Below are 17,195 nucleotides of genomic sequence, written 5' to 3'. Positions count from 1 at the left end.
ATACCTCCCAAATAAATATCCTAACTGCACTCAAATGCATAGTTCAAATGGATGTACATGTATTTGAAATATTGCCTTTCCCTGGCCCCCTTTCGCCAGTTTTTTTAATATTCAATCATTTGAATATTAAAATTGTTATATGGTAGAGAAAGTTGTTGCATAATGGGGATCTTACTGGGGTGGGTGGGTCATGGTTCCCCATGTTCTTAATCGTGAAGTACCTTTATCATCACACAAATGCAGGAAGTTCCCCTTCTTAGCTCAAAGTACGGTCTATGTCCCAGCGGGACCCTGCTGTCACACTAGAGTTGGGGTGAATTTCCAGCGAGACAGACAAATGCTTTTCTGGCCTCTTCAGTTGGAGTATTAATCTTACAGGCCAGTGGTCACATGCTAATCCCTGCTCTCCCATTTCATCAGTGTTCCTCCTCTCCTGTTCTATTTCAGGTTATTGCCTGCTCTGCTTTCCTTTTCCATCGCATGCCCACACTCATGCTTTTGGTGAATGCACACACTCAGACGCCCCTCAGGATGAACTGTGCTGACAGATTAACACCTCTCACCTCTGATTTGACGCCACGTAGTGTGATGAGTGTGAACACCTTCGAGTTTGAGATTCTTTATCTTGCACAGAAATCTCTGCTCCTCAGTTCAGCTCGTTAAGTCATTTAGATCCTTCCTGCATTGTGTGTGTGTGTGTGTGTTTGTGTGTGCATACGTGGGTGTGCATGCGTGTGTGCGTGCAAGCGAGCGTGGGTGTGTGTGTGTGTATGTGTGCTTGCGTGCGTGTGGGAGCGTGTGTGTACGCGTGTGTGTGCCTGTGTCTGCGTGTGTGTGTGTGTGTGTGTGTGTGTGTGCTTCTGTCTCTCTCTGTCTGTGTGTGTGTGAAGCTGTATAGTACAGTGTTGTATGTTGTCTGTCTCACTCTTTGTTTTGGTTTGTGTTGTGTGTGTTTTCAGGTGATGGTGGAGAACTCAGACTTCACCCCCTCCCAGGTGGGCTGTCTCTTCACATTTCTGGCCCGGCAGCTGGCCAAGCCTGACAACACCCTCTTTGTCAACAGGAAGCTCTTCGACCAGGTAGATTAGGAACCCAAATTAATTTAATACTGACAATGTCATTTTTTGCTTTTGCGTTGATGATCCAAAGTTTTTTGTGGGCAAATGTTAATGTTGAATTATATTTATGATGCCTCAAACGTGACACAAGTAATATAGTACAGTCTAGTCTAGTCTAGTCTAGTCTAGTTTTACTACACTGTAAATATTTAATCTTTCATTCTACCAAGTGTCAAATGTACTTTTAACTTCTAATTCATAATGTATTTCTCTTTCTCTTTGTTTTCCAGGTCCTGGAGTTTCTCTGTAGCCCAGATGATGACTCCAGACACACAGAGAGGCAACAGGTAAACCTTTCCTGCAGGCCCCAGTCTGTTTTCTTTTCTGACATTTCAAGAAGTAATGAAAAACGGTCACCCCATTATGAGAAGCCTGTGGTGAGGTCCTGATTTTGATTTCGCGCACACACAATGGGAAATGTGTCTGGTTCCCAGGTGTTGCTGGAACTTCTTCAGGTGGGGGGCATTGTCCAATTTGATGAGAGCCGACTCCTCCACCTGGCTGAGAAGGCCGAGTTGTGAGTTGCTGAATTTTTTTTGTAAATAATTTAATATAGGCATATATATACATGAATATGTGTGCACACACAGGAGTGCACACACACAAACACACAAGTGTTCACAAACACACACACACACACACACACAAGCACACATGCATGCACACAAACACACACACACAGGTCAAATATAAACACTCATTCATATTCATATGTATCTCACATCATCATGCATTTTTCAGTATTATCCCCTGCAGTTGCAGCTGGTCAGCCAGCACGCATGCCTCGTTTATTGCTTTTCCATGAATTTAACAATCAGACCTGTGTCATTTCTCTGTGTTATGTCATTTCTCTGTTAGCATAGAGCTTTAGTAGGCATTTCTGTCAACCCATATCTTTTAATAAAGAGTTTTAGTTCAAAGCAGAGCAGCACACTGCTAATACCCATGCGCCTCTCGCTTAGATTGGAGAAGTGGTTCATTTGATCAGTTTGTGTAATTAAGCGTGTTGGTGGCCTGCTGGAAGGCCAGCCTGAGGGAATCTTGATTTTTCAAGGTGAAGCTGGCATTGAGAGAAAAGCTCTTGTGTCAGCCACGTGTCCAATCTGCTGGTCCCCAGTGCTCCGTACGACAGTCTGTCTGTCCTGTCGCTTCCTGTTGCTGTCTCAGGTTGTCTCAGGCTCATCTGTCCAGTAACCAAAATAGACAAGTCTGAATTACCTGAAATGCGCTGATATTTCACTGACAAGGGGACCTTAGTAATCTGATTTGATCAATGACTGAAGAAGAATACCCTCTTTTGAATTATATATTATGTATTTATCTATTGTTGCATATTATATTATTTAATTGTAATTATGTCTCACTGCTTTTTCTGCCTCATCTCTGTCTCTTTCCTGTCTCAGCTACCAGATCTGTGAGTTCATGTATGAGAAGAAACACCTGTATGACAAAATCATCCCCTGCTACCTGAAGGATCCACTCCGAAAGGTGGGCTCAGGATATCTATGGTTGGTTCTGTAGAACCGTTTCTGTCTTCCCCAGGTCTTCCTCACTATTTGGGATACTGGAGTCCCACCAGAATCATAAAAACATAAAAAAGTGAGAGAAGGGTGAGCTTCGGTTTTGAGAGTAATGGTATTGATTCACCGCAAGTTTTGGGTGTTAAAATACGCACGAAAGTTTGTTCTTAAGCCTCTCTGGTGCAGTCAGGCTCGTGTCGCTGCTCGTTATCGTTCCTCGTCGTTCGTGAAGTGGACCCCGGAGTGGCGTTTTACGGCATTCATAAAGCTCTGTCCGTTAATGTTTCGCCATTCTTTGTGCGGAGCTAATCAAATCAAGATTACGTCGCTCTGGAGACGAACAGCCTGTGCGGTGCGGTGCGGCCGTGGCTCTGCGGTGTGTGCGCCTGTGCTGACTGGCTTGCGCGTGTCTCCGCGGTGCACTAGGAGGAGATATTCAACTACGTCCACAACATCCTGTCCATCCCGGGCTACGGGCCAGAGGAGAAGCGGTCCGTCTGGGAGGAGGCTCTGGAGCACATGCAGGTGCGATGGCGGCTCACACCCACACAATGGAGGCGCACGCAGCTGGCGGCTATTTTGTTTTCTTTTGCATTCGGTCGTCAGAAATCCTTGTGCGTTCATTAGTGAATCTGTAGGCACCGTTGCCCATTGTGTCTGACACGGCAAGTTTTGGTCTCCCGCAGGAGCTGGTGGCCATTGACCCTGCCAAAGCAGCAGACCTGGTCTCTGTGCACTTCTCTGAGGAGGTGCGCCCTATCGTTGACAAGCTGGAGGTAAAACGCCTGCTCTCTCACACCCTTCAAAGCTGCGTCAATCAAATCAGCAGCTTCAGAATGCGAAACGCCGTAGGTCGTTAACCCTTTGAAGAATACGGCTTTTCGGAACGTTTAAAATAAAATTTAAGTCAGCGTTCTAGAACTCTGTTTCATTCAAGAGTGATTGTTACATCAGCTTTAGAATGTTAGGTTAACATTCTAATCGTGTATTTTTTGTGGTCTTACACTTTAAGGGTTAAAACGGGAATGGACCACTTAGATATTATATTCAGGTGCCAGGCATGCTCTGATAGCTGCTTGTGTGGTCTGTCATGTGGAATCACACATTATTTTCCTTGGTTACCTTGACAACGGATCTTCTTGCTGTGGGTTGTTTAAAAAGGATTGCATGGATCCAAGGTACTGCAAGCATATCAGTCTCAGTCACTTCCTGTCCTTGAGGGGAAAATGAGCTCCCTGTGACCCAGTTCCCTCACCACCTAATTACATCTCTCTATGTGAAGTCCCACCCAAATTACATTTCTCTCTGTGGGGGAGTGGGGGTGGGCTTCCTGTAGGAGTGTAGGCGGAGCCTGCCTTGACTGTGTCTCTATTGACTGACATAGCATTCTCTTATGTCACACCACATCCTAAATGCAGTTAAATTAAATGATGAAAATGTGCACGTGTCCTTCTTATCCTGAGCTACATTTGAACAGCAGAGGTAAAATGTAGAGGTTCCACATACAGAACTTTGGAAGTACATAGACCTAGTATTTATCAATTTTTCTTTTTAATATTTTAGAAATAAAAGGAATGTTGATGATACGTAATTACCTGAAAATGACTGATTATGCCATTTTATAGAATGGCTTTTTAAACTAAATTTTATGGCAGTCATACTCGTTTCTGACTGTATAATTGACATTTCCTGGTCCATAAAGTATTCTATTAACTGGTCACTCACTAACCCCACTGCCTCTGTCTCTAGGGTTATAAGTCAGAAAATGTAGTTGTCTGCAGAAATGATAGTTGACACCGCCATTTCCAATATGAAAAGGTTATTGCAAGTGATGTAATTTGTATTTGATTTGAAATATGAATCACAGACGCAGTGTTGTTACTGAACATATGGTAAGAGGTATTAAGCGTACGATACCTTGGAAAAGAGCTTCACTGCCAGGGAAGAAGCGGGGGCGAAAAAGCTGGGACAGCAGAATAACGATCTTTTGAAGGATTATGAGGTTTCTGCTGCCCAGTGCATAATTGGATTTTGCATAATCGTTACTACATTGTCAGATAGACGCTAATTGAAAAGCCCAGTTAGTCTTCTGACATTCAGTCGAGAATTAGTTTAAATGCCTGTTTCTTTGGGCGGGGGGGGGGGGGGGAATCTAATGTGAAATATACTTCAAACTGGCAATGCTCCTTATCTTTGTAAAAAATATACAAATGGACTTACTGGATATAAAATAGTAGGTATAGTCATTTATATTAACGTGGGTTTCAGCACCGCTGAACATCTGAAATATGATTTTGTCACGATCCCTGAAAAGTGAAAGGTAATACTTGAGCATGCGATAGACCTTTCTGTCACCCCAAGATCACATCTGTCTGTAAGAACTGATGCAGCATTTCAAGTGTGCATAAGCTGAACAGATATGAAAGGGTTTGCGTTTCCATTCTTCAGTGGTGAAGAATACGCATTCAGCAGTTGGCTAAGCTGCACCTTCAAAGACAGTACCATACCTCCACCAAGCCGAAAAGAAAGAATCTAAAGTAATTCCAAAGTCTTTCAACATTGGCTGGTCTGAAGGACAGGCTGAAGCTTTTTCTTTTCTTGGGCTAAATTTTATTTAATTTTTTTCCATTTTTGCTTTTCTCTCTTTCCGCACTGCCACACACACACACACACACACACACACACACGCACTTATACACATACATTCCATCCATATTCTTATACAATTTTATGGGTATGTGTTTGCGTTTGCATGCAGTTGCATGCATGTTTTTTTGCGGGTGCAGACATGCACATTCTTATACTGAAAGGCGGAGGTAAATGTCCTTTATTTTTTTTAATTACGCATTTTTTACCATGCATAATTGCATTTACTTTCACACTCGCATGTTCAGACTTGCACACATTAGCTCTTCGCCCCCCTCCCCCCGTGTTTGCGGGCCCGCTCCCTCCGCTGCGGTCTGTGCACACTCATCACAGCCTTACAGCAGGAAACCGGTCCGCAGGGCCTTCGCCTTTCCGTTCACAGTTACTTCACTAGGCATAGTCTAATTCAGTTATGCTGATCCCAAGATTAAAGGCATCGCATTAGCCACATTTTATTTTACTGGAATCCGAGATTGGAATGCTCTTCCTGACACAATCAAAATGGCCAGTTCTCTGAATGTATTTAAATATTGTTTAAAGCGCTTTCTCCTTGCCCAGTGATCCTTGTTGTCTGTTGTTGTTGATGCTCTGTGTGTGTGTGCGCGTGCGCTTTTGTCTTTGTACTGTAGACATTTTTAAATGTAGAGATCCAGATTTGTATATTTGTTGTATATTTAGTTATATCAATAGTCCAGTCTAGGACCCCATTGAAAATGAGCCAGCTATTGCTGGCTTAATGGGTAATCCTTGCACTCAATACTTTACAAATTGTTTCTCATTTTAACATCTCAATTTTTACAATAGTCCTCTTTATATTGTTTTATAATATATAAATAAGTGTATTTGTTCTATTTTGTAATTTTTATATGATGAGTGCAAATAAATCAAATCAAATCAAATCTACTTGGTAGAGTCTGTCAGGCATAGGTAACCCAGCAGCAGCACAGATGTGTATCATTTTCTGCTCTTTGGTGTTTTAAAATGATAAGTCTGTTAATGACAGTTAATTACAGCGATGCTTCCGTACTAGTTCATAGTCTGGCCTATTGTGCATTTAAAAGACCAATCCCAGACTGAATGTCCCTGACTGAAAATCTGTGCAACAATAACATGGGAAATAGGTCTATTTCTGGGTGTAAATTTATCAAAAAAAAATAAATAATAATAATAGTGAGTCTAAAACTCTGTTACAGTAATTGAGTCAGTTTTAGGGCACAAAAAATATTTCAACAATCAGGTGCAGATCTGGTATGCTAAAAATGCTAAAAAAAGATTGTAGTTTTGCTAAGGTTTATATTTTCCTCCTTCATTTTATTAGTGCTGTGTAAAATAGTTTTGTAGGTGCTCTGTAGATGTTTTTTTACCCAATTTTTCATCCCAAGTTTAATGCCATCTGTTAATTTGACAGTGCTAGACTCTAACACACAGGTACTGATTGTGTATTGTGCTGTTTGTAGTATATTATAGTAAATAATAGAATATTGTGTCATGTCTTATATAGAGCAATGTAACACTCTTCTGTTCTTTATATTTTCAGGATGATTCCTTGGTGTTCCAGTTTATAAAGTGTCTACTAGACCCAAGGTATGAATTATAGCAGAAAGCTACTAATCTGAAAAGAGCTATCTAACCCTTGCCTGTTACAAAGTTGGTGTTTTATGCAAAATAGGTCTGCAAACTGTAAGCTGTAGGTGGGCCTAGAGTTCTGTCACTGACTGACAGGCAGACGGACATGTGACCATTTCAGCCATTCACATACGGTTAATCTTTCTAAATGTGTGTAATTATGGCCAAGGAGAGGTGGAGGTTGAGAGGATCTGTGGCTACTCCCAACAGTTTTCACCCCTAGCCTGGTTCAGATGCACAGTTGAATAACGTATGGGGGGCAGTCTGAAGGGTCTGTAGGGGGTGTTCTTACTGAGTGACAGGACCTGTCATAAAATAGCAGTTAAATGTGGATTGGGGAAGATTTGCTTAGCTTGTCTTTGATCTCTCCCGGTTTTTGATAACTATTTTCTTGTTTGGATTGAAAGAATTGATGTGAGTATTAAAATCGTTCTGCTGTCTCTGAAATTGTTCTGCGTGCCGAGGAAAAGAAAACAAAATGTGCATCATACAAATTTACTACCAATTCCCTGCATTTATCTGAATAGTCCTTCCCCTATTACTGTCCCCCTCTCTGTCTTCCATTGTTATTTAGTATCTCACATCTCAGCCTTTTTGCCTTTTTGAATTTCATGTATTTTGCATAATAATGCAGCATCCTTCTAAAGCTTCTAGGGGGAAGGATGTTGCTGGGTTTGTAGGAAAGCCTGCTTTTATAACTCAGGGACATAAATTCTATTTCTGGAATGAAACGGAGATGGGGCAGAGAGCCCAGAATTTGAACAGAGGTGATGCTGAGACGGCACGGAGGTTAGCCAGAGAACTTTCACAGATGGTTTAAAGATGACACGGCGATTTTGCTGAGATGACTAAGAGATATTGGAGAGATTTTACAGAGATGGTTTAGAGATCTCACAAAGATCTCACAGACTGTTCATAAATCTCACCGAAACCTTACAGAAACGGTTCAGAGATCTTACAGAGGTGGTTCAGAGATCTCACAGAGACCTTACAGAGAAGGTTCAGAGATCTTACAGAGGTGGTTTAGAGATCTCACAAAGATCTCACAGACTGTTCATAAATCTCACCGAAACCTTACAGAAACGGTTCAGAGATCTTACAGAGGTGGTTCAGAGATCTCCCAGAGACCTTACAGAGAAGGTTCAGAGATCTTACAGAGATCTTACAGAGGTGGTTAAGAGATCTCACAGATCTTACAGAGATGGTTCAGAGGTCTTACAGAGATGGTACAGAGATCTCACAGGGAGTCCTTTGAACTCTACCCGCACGGCACCATGCCATTCCTCCCTGTGAATCCCTGTAGGTCTTTGACAGTCCGTAGTTTCCCCTTGCAAGACTGTGGTGGTTGTCATGTCAACTGATGGAGCACAGAAACAGTCCTCAGAGATCTCTCCAGATGATGTGTCACTGTCACTTATAATCATAGATTAGTTATGCCTAGATTAGGCATAACTGATCTATGATTGTCTTCTCCAGGCCTGTCTCACAGTGAAATATCATGATAGACTATTACTGATGCATTACTGCTACATAGCAGCACAGCACTGGCCCGTACCTCTACAATCATGGCTTGATCAGTCATCATGAGCTAATCCCCACTCCGACTGCAGATCGCTAGCTATGGAGAATAATCGTGTGCCATTTTTATTGATTTATGAATTCATGTAAAAGCCTATGCATCATTATTCAAGAAAGAGAGCTGCAGAGAGAGAAATGCATTTGAGCTTTGCTGGGTATTGTATATGTAAATACAGACTCAGTATTGTCTTGAACAGTCTAGAACAGATAAACCCTGTGTTTGTATATTACGCAACAATAGAATACCCATCAGAACGTCAGAGATTTTGCTCGAGATTTCTGTTTTATATGTATATTGAGGCATACTGTAAAACCAAATTATCTCTTACAGCAGTTCCGTTGCTATTTTCAGCATAGATTTAAAGCTTGAAATGTGGGCAGTGCTGTACACCAAAACTCATCATGAAAATCTTACTAGTATGAATTATTTAATCAGGCACTATTCCATACCTGCATGTGTAAATATGATGGGAGGTACGTATGCCGTAATCCATGCATAATGTGAACACAAATATGATCAATCCAAGTTGCTGTCTCTTTACTTTGCCTGTTTAATGGGCATAGACAATGCCTGGAATGCTGGCACACATTACATAGTTAACATCTATAAAGGTGTCACAGGAAAACCTGTCCTTTTGCACATTGGTCTCACATTTGAAAACTTTCGTTCATCATTTGTGTTTACAGCTCTTAGACAATTGGAGACTGTTTTTCTTTTTTTTTTGAGATGGCAAAGATCTGTGTGTTTGTCAAGGGAGAGTGTGCTGTGAGAGTGTTGTCCTTATTCTATACATAGCGGGTAGAATGGACACATGCACTTGTGTGATTCTCAGTGCTGAATTTAGTTAAATTCATTTAATTTGGGTTCATTTTTTTTTCACCTTCTATTATTTAATTTTTATGTCTTACCATACACATTTATTTCCAGTGCTGTACCCTTTTATATGCAGCAAACAGACATAATGTGTAGCCTGATTTGAATGCGAAGGTTTCTAGTCGGGTAGTGTTATATTTATTATATTGTGAGAGCCTCCGAGCTTCTGGGGCTTTTGGGTCAGCGTATCCCTTGGTGACGCTGACATCACAACGCACTTGGATGCACATGGTTGTGGTCCCGCATGCGGCAGGTGTCTCATCAGTCTGCCTATTTTTCGTCCTGTCGCATGAGGACACCCCTGTCCCTCTCAGTCTCGTAGCGTTTCTGCCGCTAAAGCTAACTTGCTAATTGGCAGTTGGGGAATGCAACGCCGTTGCAAATTCGGCTGTAAATAACCAGGTTAAACAATCAACGTCTCAACCGGCCAACAGTACCTCTGTGAAAAAGGCATTCAAAAGTGTCAGCTACCTAGTGCGAAGTTAGGCAATGAAGCTTCCCTGTATACTGCCCTCAGTCTGTGTGGGGCTACACAGAAATCTCCCGTTTCTGCAGCTCTTTATGTGGGGCTACACAGAATTGCTCCATCTCTACAGTTGTCTGTGTGAGGCTGTGCTATATTTGCGCTCATTGGCTTAAAGCTAACAAAAGGTAACAGTAACAATGGAGTAGTTCACCCTTAGTTCCAAGCTAAAATGTCAGTTTATATAATCAGTTGAGTCGATTAAGTACTTAAGACCAGGGAAAGGCATGAAACCCAGTACCAGATATGACCCTCCGAACATACCCCTTGCAGAAATAGCCTTCAGCCTTCACTCCTCTTTTTTGAATATTTATGGAGACACCAGAGGCTTTCCTGCTGAGATTCATACCTGCAGTTGCAACCAGTGGAAGAGCTTATGAGGACATGTTTCAATCCTGTTTGAACATTTTATTTCAGGCTTATCAGCAGGATTGCGAAGTTTTTGAATACATTTAAATCTCATTTTAATTTGTCCGGAAAAAGTAGGGTTCCATTTCTCCAATGGTTTTTTTGAGGCTCTGTGTGTGTTTCTGCACAGAATCCAGTGCTTGTGGGTATGCAGGGATGGCCTGTTATTAACCTAGTTTGGCCCAGACTGAAGAAGGGGTGGGGGGGGGCCTTTGGCTGTGAAATGAAACTCAAGGGAATGGAAGAGTGTGTTTTAATATTTCACTTTCAACAGCCTCTGCACTCGAGACTCAGACCTGCAGTGCGTCCAACTTCCATTTCACATATGCCTGCATACACTTTTGTGTGTGTGTGTGTGTGAGAGAGAGAGAGGGAGAGAGAGAGAGAGAGAGAGAAAGAGGGGGAGAGAGAGAGAGAGAGAGAGAGAATGAGAATGAAAGATATGAAAGTGTTTTATGCAAAACAAGTCAAATACTTTGAAGCTCTCCTCATTTCTTAGAAATTCTGTTTGCTTCCTGAATTCCTCAAAAAGGAACAAAAAATAAATTTGAAAATTGGCTTTCCCTCTCTCCTCTCTGCTGGAGGTTTAATAACATGCTATTAATGTGATTAAACTAAGCACACAGCCTGCGGTGGAAATCTTTCTCTGTCCCTCTCCCTCCCCTCTCTGTTTTGTTTCTTCCTCTCTGTGTAGTTGGGTGTGGATATTCAACATGTTCTTGGTCAGGATCTGTTTAAATGTCTTGTAATACTGACAGAGAAGAGTCATATAAAACATAATATAATATAAGACATTTGGCCTGTGTGAATTCTCTCACTCAAGAGGTTACTTTTATCTCTACTCTGGACTACTGTAAAGCCTGGCTGGCTGGTTTTCAGGCCTATGCCAAACAGCTACTGCGATTGGTCCAGAACGCTGCCACTCACCTCATCTTCAACCTGCTAAAATTCCCACGTGCTGCACCGCTTATGAACGGCCTTGGCTTCTGATGGCTACCTGCATTAAATTCAAATCATGGCCCTGGCACACCAAGCTGCAAGTGGTGCTGCCCCTTCCAATCTTTAGACTGCAGTGTCCTCACCCTGCCCGGCTGTCCGGTCCCTTTGGGCTCCCAGCAGCCCCTCATCCCTGGCTCTTTATTGCTTCATCCTACAGTCATGCTGCAGTGGGAGGAACAACCTTCCCCAATCAGTCAATGAAGGCAGGTTCATGACCATCTTCTGCAGTCATCTCAAAACTCACCTTTTCAGATGACACCGGTGTGCTCGTGAGGAACATGCTTCTTCTGTCTGGTCCAGGGCGGTTTGAGTAGACCTCATTTGACGAATGGGAGAAAAGTTTCTTTCTGTACCTTAGCAGTTTTGTCACTGCTGTCAGCATATTGTGTTCAGTGAGGCTGAGATCACGGGCCTCTCTCCTGCAGGGAAGGCCCTAATCCCCAGGCCGTCCTGAGACTCAGCCCCGACCTCCATGAGCTCCACGTGGGACTGCTGTGCCGTTTCAGCCCCCGCCAGGTCGTCGACTTCCTGAAGGTCTCTCAGGACTACAGACTTGAAGAGACCATCCAGGTAGGACTGCCCTCTTCTGCAGGCTGATCTCCGTAACCTTGGGTAAGGCCTGTGCTTTGTGCGCCCAGAAAGTTTCCACTTTTATTAATACCCCTGTCTGCATCTCAGGGAGGGTGGGAGGGAGCGGGGTTTACTTGCGCTGTGTAGCTGCCTGTCAATCAAAGCAGTTCAGAACAAGCTAAGGTGTTTTGCCCTGAATTTTGAACTGTGTTAGGGATTTATGAGAAAGGGAAAAAAATCAATATTTTGAGCAGATGGCATCACTACTTTAATATTTATTCAGAGGAATCAGTTTGGCCTTAAGCATGACTTGCCCTCCTCACTCCAGAGTCAGATTTTCTCTGTCATTCACACTCACACACACACTCACACATACACACACACACACACTTTTAAAAATGGCTTAATGAATTTTATCGACCACTGTTTCATGGAAAGTCTGCGGATGCATTCCTGTTGGTGTGTTGTTATTAACAATTTAACCGCAAAATATACCAGCAGGGATATTCTCGCATGCATTATGATCCTATCCTTTTTGCCCACAGAGAAATCAAACACAGAATTGCACACCCACTCCAGTCATTGGAGACGCATTAAGTCAAAGAGAAATCGAAACTTGCAGTCTGGAGTCCACAAGGCTTTTTTGACCTTGATTTTTGTCAGCTACTGCAATGCATCTAACTGTGGCCAGATACTAAAAATATCAGTGCTAGACTTTGCATGTTTTCCACAATGTACCCTTACCAAAAGGGAACATTGCCACAACTCCCCCTGTCAATATGAAACACAGATCACAGAGCAGTACAGCCTCCATGAGGCCACGGCCTACCTGCTGGAGAAGAAGGGAGACGTCCATGGAGCTTTCCAAGTTCTGCTGCAGGTGAGGTCATTGCCCTGGACTGGGTGTGGGCTGCAGTGAGATCACTGGTCTGTGTTCTATTGTTCTGGATTGGCATTTTGCCTGTGACATCACAGTGCTGTAGGACGGAGTGTAGCACAGTGGGTAAGGAACTGGACTTGTAACCGAAAGGTCGTAGGTTCGATTCCCGGGTAGGACACTGCTGTTGTACCCTTGAGCAAGGTACTTAACCGAAATTGCTTCAGTATATATCCAGCTGTATAAATGGATACGATGTAAAATGCTATGTAAAAAAGTTGTGTAAGTCGCTCTGGATAAGAGCGTCTGCTAAATGCCTGTAATGTAATGTAATGTAATGCTGTGTGCGATTGCTCTGGCCTGTTGGCAGGCTACAGTGTGAAAAGTGCTGGTCTGGGAGCTATGCTTGTGAGCTGGTGGGTGAGGTAAGAGTGTTGTTGGATGCTCGAGGGATGGGCGTGGTGGAAGTGTTTTGCCTGAACGCAGCTGTTTCTCCGTGACTTCCTTCACTCTGAACTTGGATATCTCTCCACATTTTTAGACGCTGAAGGACAAACTCGTCATCCTCACCCAAGAGAGTCAAAGTATGAAAACAAACATTTTTTTCTTCAGCCTGTGTGTCTGTCTGCTTTCATGTGTTTGTGAGTCTGTGTTTGTGCTTGTATGCACAATACAATGCAAAATCAGAAGAAGGAATTCTGTAGAAGTCACTAGAGAGGAATGGAGAATTATTTCTCAGCTCTTCAAATGCCCAGAAATGGCCGAAGCACATCTGATTGAATCCCCCGTGTTTTAACCCCCCGTGTGTTAGTTATTTTTGTGTGTAAGTCATGTCAGCGATGTGTTACTTACAGTATATCTGTGTGTAGCCCATGTTTTATGCTAGTTATATCTGTTCATAACATGTTCTGTTAGTGATGTGTTAGTTATGCCTTTGTGTCATATGTATCAGTGATGTATTAGTTTGCCTGTGTGTAACATGTATCAGTCATGTATTAGTTATGCCTGTGTGTCGTGTGCTTCCTTCAGCTAACACAGAGGAGGAGGAGGAGGAGGAGGAGCAGCTTCCACTGCAGAGGGTGGAGGCGGCGCTGGGTGACATCATCTCTCTGTGTCACAGGAGCTCTCATAGCCTCAACCAGCAGCAGAGAGAGGTGTGTATACCTGCTGAGCTGTGTGAAACCTGGCTGAGGAGAACAGCATAAGTCACAGTTGTTTAATTTTTACAGCCTGCAGGGGGCACCGTTTGGAGGCATGTGGTGCCCCCATGACCCCAATGTTGTCACTGCCTCAGACCTGACTGTAATGCAATACAATGTGTCTGAAATGAATGTTTTGTAAATGTCTTATGGGTGAGAGGGCTTTTGCTTTCACTGAGCAGAGTTCTGGTTTGAATCTCAACAAAAACGTATTAAACGTACAAAAATGGCAAGTTACTGTACCCATACATACAAAGCACTGTCTATAAGCCGTTAATTCAAACTTAACAAATCTAGGCCTGCCGTTAAAAGTACTGATATCAAAAGGAGGCCAAGTTACAACAAACAATATTGCCTATCTTTGCTCACACAAATCAAAAACCACTCTATTATAAAGCAATGCTACCCAATGTGTCCTAAATTATTGTATGTAACTTGGCCCTGTGTTTTTTCAACCATCTGAAGAGAATGTGGCCGTTGAAACTCAGGAAAAAGACGCAAAGTGACCCTAGTTTGAGGCTTTATTTTGTGGACATGTGAAGTTGTATCTGAATTTTATGCATATACAGAGGTCAGAAGATACAGAAGTTAATATTCTTAAGGGCTGGGGAGTCTGTGGTCAATGTAGTTATTTCTGTAGGACACCCTGAAAAGTGCCAAACTGTTGGTGCTGTATAGGTACATATATGGGGCATGCCGCCCCACAAAGCCATAACTTGGAGGCATACCTGCCATCCCAATGATGTGTTTAAGTATTTATTTAAATGCAATCTCATTTATTCAATATTCATTCAAAATTTGGCATGAATATTTCATGATTCAACACCCTGGCAATATTTATCATGCTTTTTGTTTATGTTTGTGTGTGTGTTTCTGTATGTGCAGCAGTTTTATTCATTTTACTGATCAGCTGTATGAAATCCCCTACAGGCCCTCTGGTTTCCTCTTCTTGAGGCGATGATGTCACCACAGAAGCTCCTGAAGGGGCCAACCTGGCGGCACACGTCAGAAGGTCAGTCCCTTAGCCCCTCACGTCTGTGGCGTAGAGGCTCAGGTCCATGGCGGGTGGTGACATGAGAGCGTGAATGTAGCCGACCCCATCGCAGCCCTGCAGGCGGAACCTTGCTCTTCGTCCGCAGAGCGTTGCTGGGGTTTCCCTACTGAAGCGAACTGGTTAATTAAACACCCGGAGGTGAAATTCCCCCAGGTTTTTTTTTAACCAGTTGCGCTTCCTCTAAGCTACATCCTCCGCTCCCACAGGGCCTACATGTGCTGTTGTGTGACTCCCCATGGTGACGGTAGCCACGTGCATCTCTCTCGTGTCCTCTTCTCCCCCCCAGCCCTGAAGGAGCTGACCATGCAGGTCCTCAACAGCATGACGAGCTTCATCGCCCTGCCCGCCATCATCCAGCGCATTCTGCAGGTGGGTGGAGCCGGCCACCGCCGCGCGGCAGCTCGCCGCTCGCCTCTCTGGGCATGGCCTGGGCTCGCTTCCGTGCTAATCGCTAGCAAAAGCCTGAAAGCTGCTCCGTATTGTCATGCTGTCCGAGCCCGTGCGCAGCGCGCTCTGTTAATTCGGGGGGGGGGGGGGTGCGCGCTGGAGTATGCGCAGCCAGATGACTGCCTCTTGCTCACTGGGCAATGTCTGCCGGCCCAGCTGCTGCAGGAAGTGCGCCAGGGCCCCGCGTAGCTGGCACAGGCGCACTGCGGGCGCTAAGCGCCGACCAGAGGAGACGCTAGCGCGCGACGGAGCGGCGCTAACTGAGCGCAGTGAAGCCTCCGTTCCGTGGGCAGAGCTGCGGTCAATTATGCATAGCCTTGGAGCCTCAGCCGCATTGGGTACTCGGTCTGTTTTTCTCATACCCGTTTGCCTTTGAGCACTTTGTTTTCTCACATGGTTCTTGTTCATGGTTCTTCTGATTAAAATGAGCTCTCGGTCAGCTCTCTACCTGTAGCACATGCAGAGGTATAGCCCCAAACTACAGCGCATGCTTAAGGTATCTCCTTTACCACAGACTACAATGGGTGGGCAGTTACAGATCATGGACGGGCGTCAGACAACGCCAGTCACAGGTTGCCAGTCCTACTGAATATAAACGGAGGGGCTGGGTGTTACTGTTCGGCTGGAGAGAGGGTAACATTGCTCGCTAGCAAGCTAGTCTCTAAAGAAAGAAAAATTAAGGTTTTGTGTTCAGTTTATTTTTCTGCTAAAGTTTTAATAAAAAGAAAGTGCAGCTGCAGTGGAGCAAATTAATAAATTATGATCAATAAATTATCTGATAAAGATACTGTCATTTGTTTCTTGTTCATTCATTGCTGTTTTTCGTTTCTTTTCTAAGTGGAATAAAGGCATAAGGTTAGCCTATGTGGGCTTGAGAAATCAATTTGCCTGTTCTACTGCCAGTTGAAAGAAAAATGTTTTCAATGTACCGTAGGGGTTTAGTCACTTTACCTGAAGTTAAGCTGTCTGCAAGGTTCGGGTCAGTTACTTCAATTTGCATTTGATTTTACTGCCGGCATGGACTTAATGTTCTCAGTAAACAGTTTGTACAGTCTGTTCTTTTTAAAAATATGTGCATCTGATGCTTTCACACCAAAGCCTGTAGCTTAATAGGCCAATGTTCATTGTAGGCACAAGTGGTTATGTACAAACGGAAATTTAATTTGCTGAAATTGTAGGACTGTGCTGGCCTTTATAGAACAAAAGGTTTCTTGCATGTATGCTTACAGTCTCTGGGTGAGATTCTTAAGTATTTATCAAATATAATTGATAATAGTACATGACTTCAGCTAGATTTATTTATACAGTTAACCCATTGAAAAAGACACAAAAATGCACTTTAAATATAACATATTACTGCCAGTAATAAATATTTACTGGCAGTAATAGGTCGACTGTAGCACATTTTAGTTTTTTTAGTATTGCCGATGTGTCTAGTGTTGGGTTTGGCTGACATTTTTCAGTGATCGGTGATTTCACTGCGGTCTCTGGTCTACCCTGCTAATGTGCCCCTGTATCCGTACTATGGATACCGTCCACATTCCCCACCTCATCCAGGGACAGTGGATCCTCATCCACAGGGCCACAGAGAGCACAGAAGAGCAAGCAAGTCCACTACGCTAGTTAGCACACAAGCTAATACTGCTTACAGTTGGAACAGTGGCTGCCCCAAATCTCTCTCTGATGTTTGTTCGTAGATAAGTTTGGTTAGCGCCCCCTTTGCCTGTATCTCCAAATTCAAATTTCCCATTGCAGT

At 43.5% G+C, this 17,195-nt stretch overlaps 1 protein-coding gene across 3 annotated transcripts in view; it reads left to right on the top strand.

Annotated features, from left to right (window-relative positions):
• The window catches only part of vps8 (VPS8 subunit of CORVET complex), a 96,985-nt gene that overhangs the window by 40,841 nt on the left and 38,949 nt on the right, over window positions 1-17,195 (top strand). For all 3 annotated transcript variants that reach the window (XM_035410246.1, XM_035410245.1, XM_035410247.1), the window contains 13 exons: window positions 960-1,079; window positions 1,349-1,405; window positions 1,553-1,635; window positions 2,522-2,606; window positions 3,065-3,163; window positions 3,325-3,414; window positions 6,822-6,868; window positions 11,718-11,862; window positions 12,653-12,742; window positions 13,281-13,323; window positions 13,769-13,893; window positions 14,869-14,950; window positions 15,279-15,361. In XM_035410246.1, the coding sequence (XP_035266137.1) occupies window positions 960-1,079; window positions 1,349-1,405; window positions 1,553-1,635; window positions 2,522-2,606; window positions 3,065-3,163; window positions 3,325-3,414; window positions 6,822-6,868; window positions 11,718-11,862; window positions 12,653-12,742; window positions 13,281-13,323; window positions 13,769-13,893; window positions 14,869-14,950; window positions 15,279-15,361 (1,149 nt within the window). The remainder of the gene's footprint in view (window positions 1-959; window positions 1,080-1,348; window positions 1,406-1,552; window positions 1,636-2,521; window positions 2,607-3,064; window positions 3,164-3,324; window positions 3,415-6,821; window positions 6,869-11,717; window positions 11,863-12,652; window positions 12,743-13,280; window positions 13,324-13,768; window positions 13,894-14,868; window positions 14,951-15,278; window positions 15,362-17,195) is intronic.

This window comes from Anguilla anguilla, chromosome 3 (assembly GCF_013347855.1).
Source record: "Anguilla anguilla isolate fAngAng1 chromosome 3, fAngAng1.pri, whole genome shotgun sequence".
NCBI lineage: Eukaryota > Metazoa > Chordata > Actinopteri > Anguilliformes > Anguillidae > Anguilla > Anguilla anguilla.
Note: the sequence above shows the minus strand (reverse complement) of the source record. Positions and strands in the feature narration are given on the sequence as shown.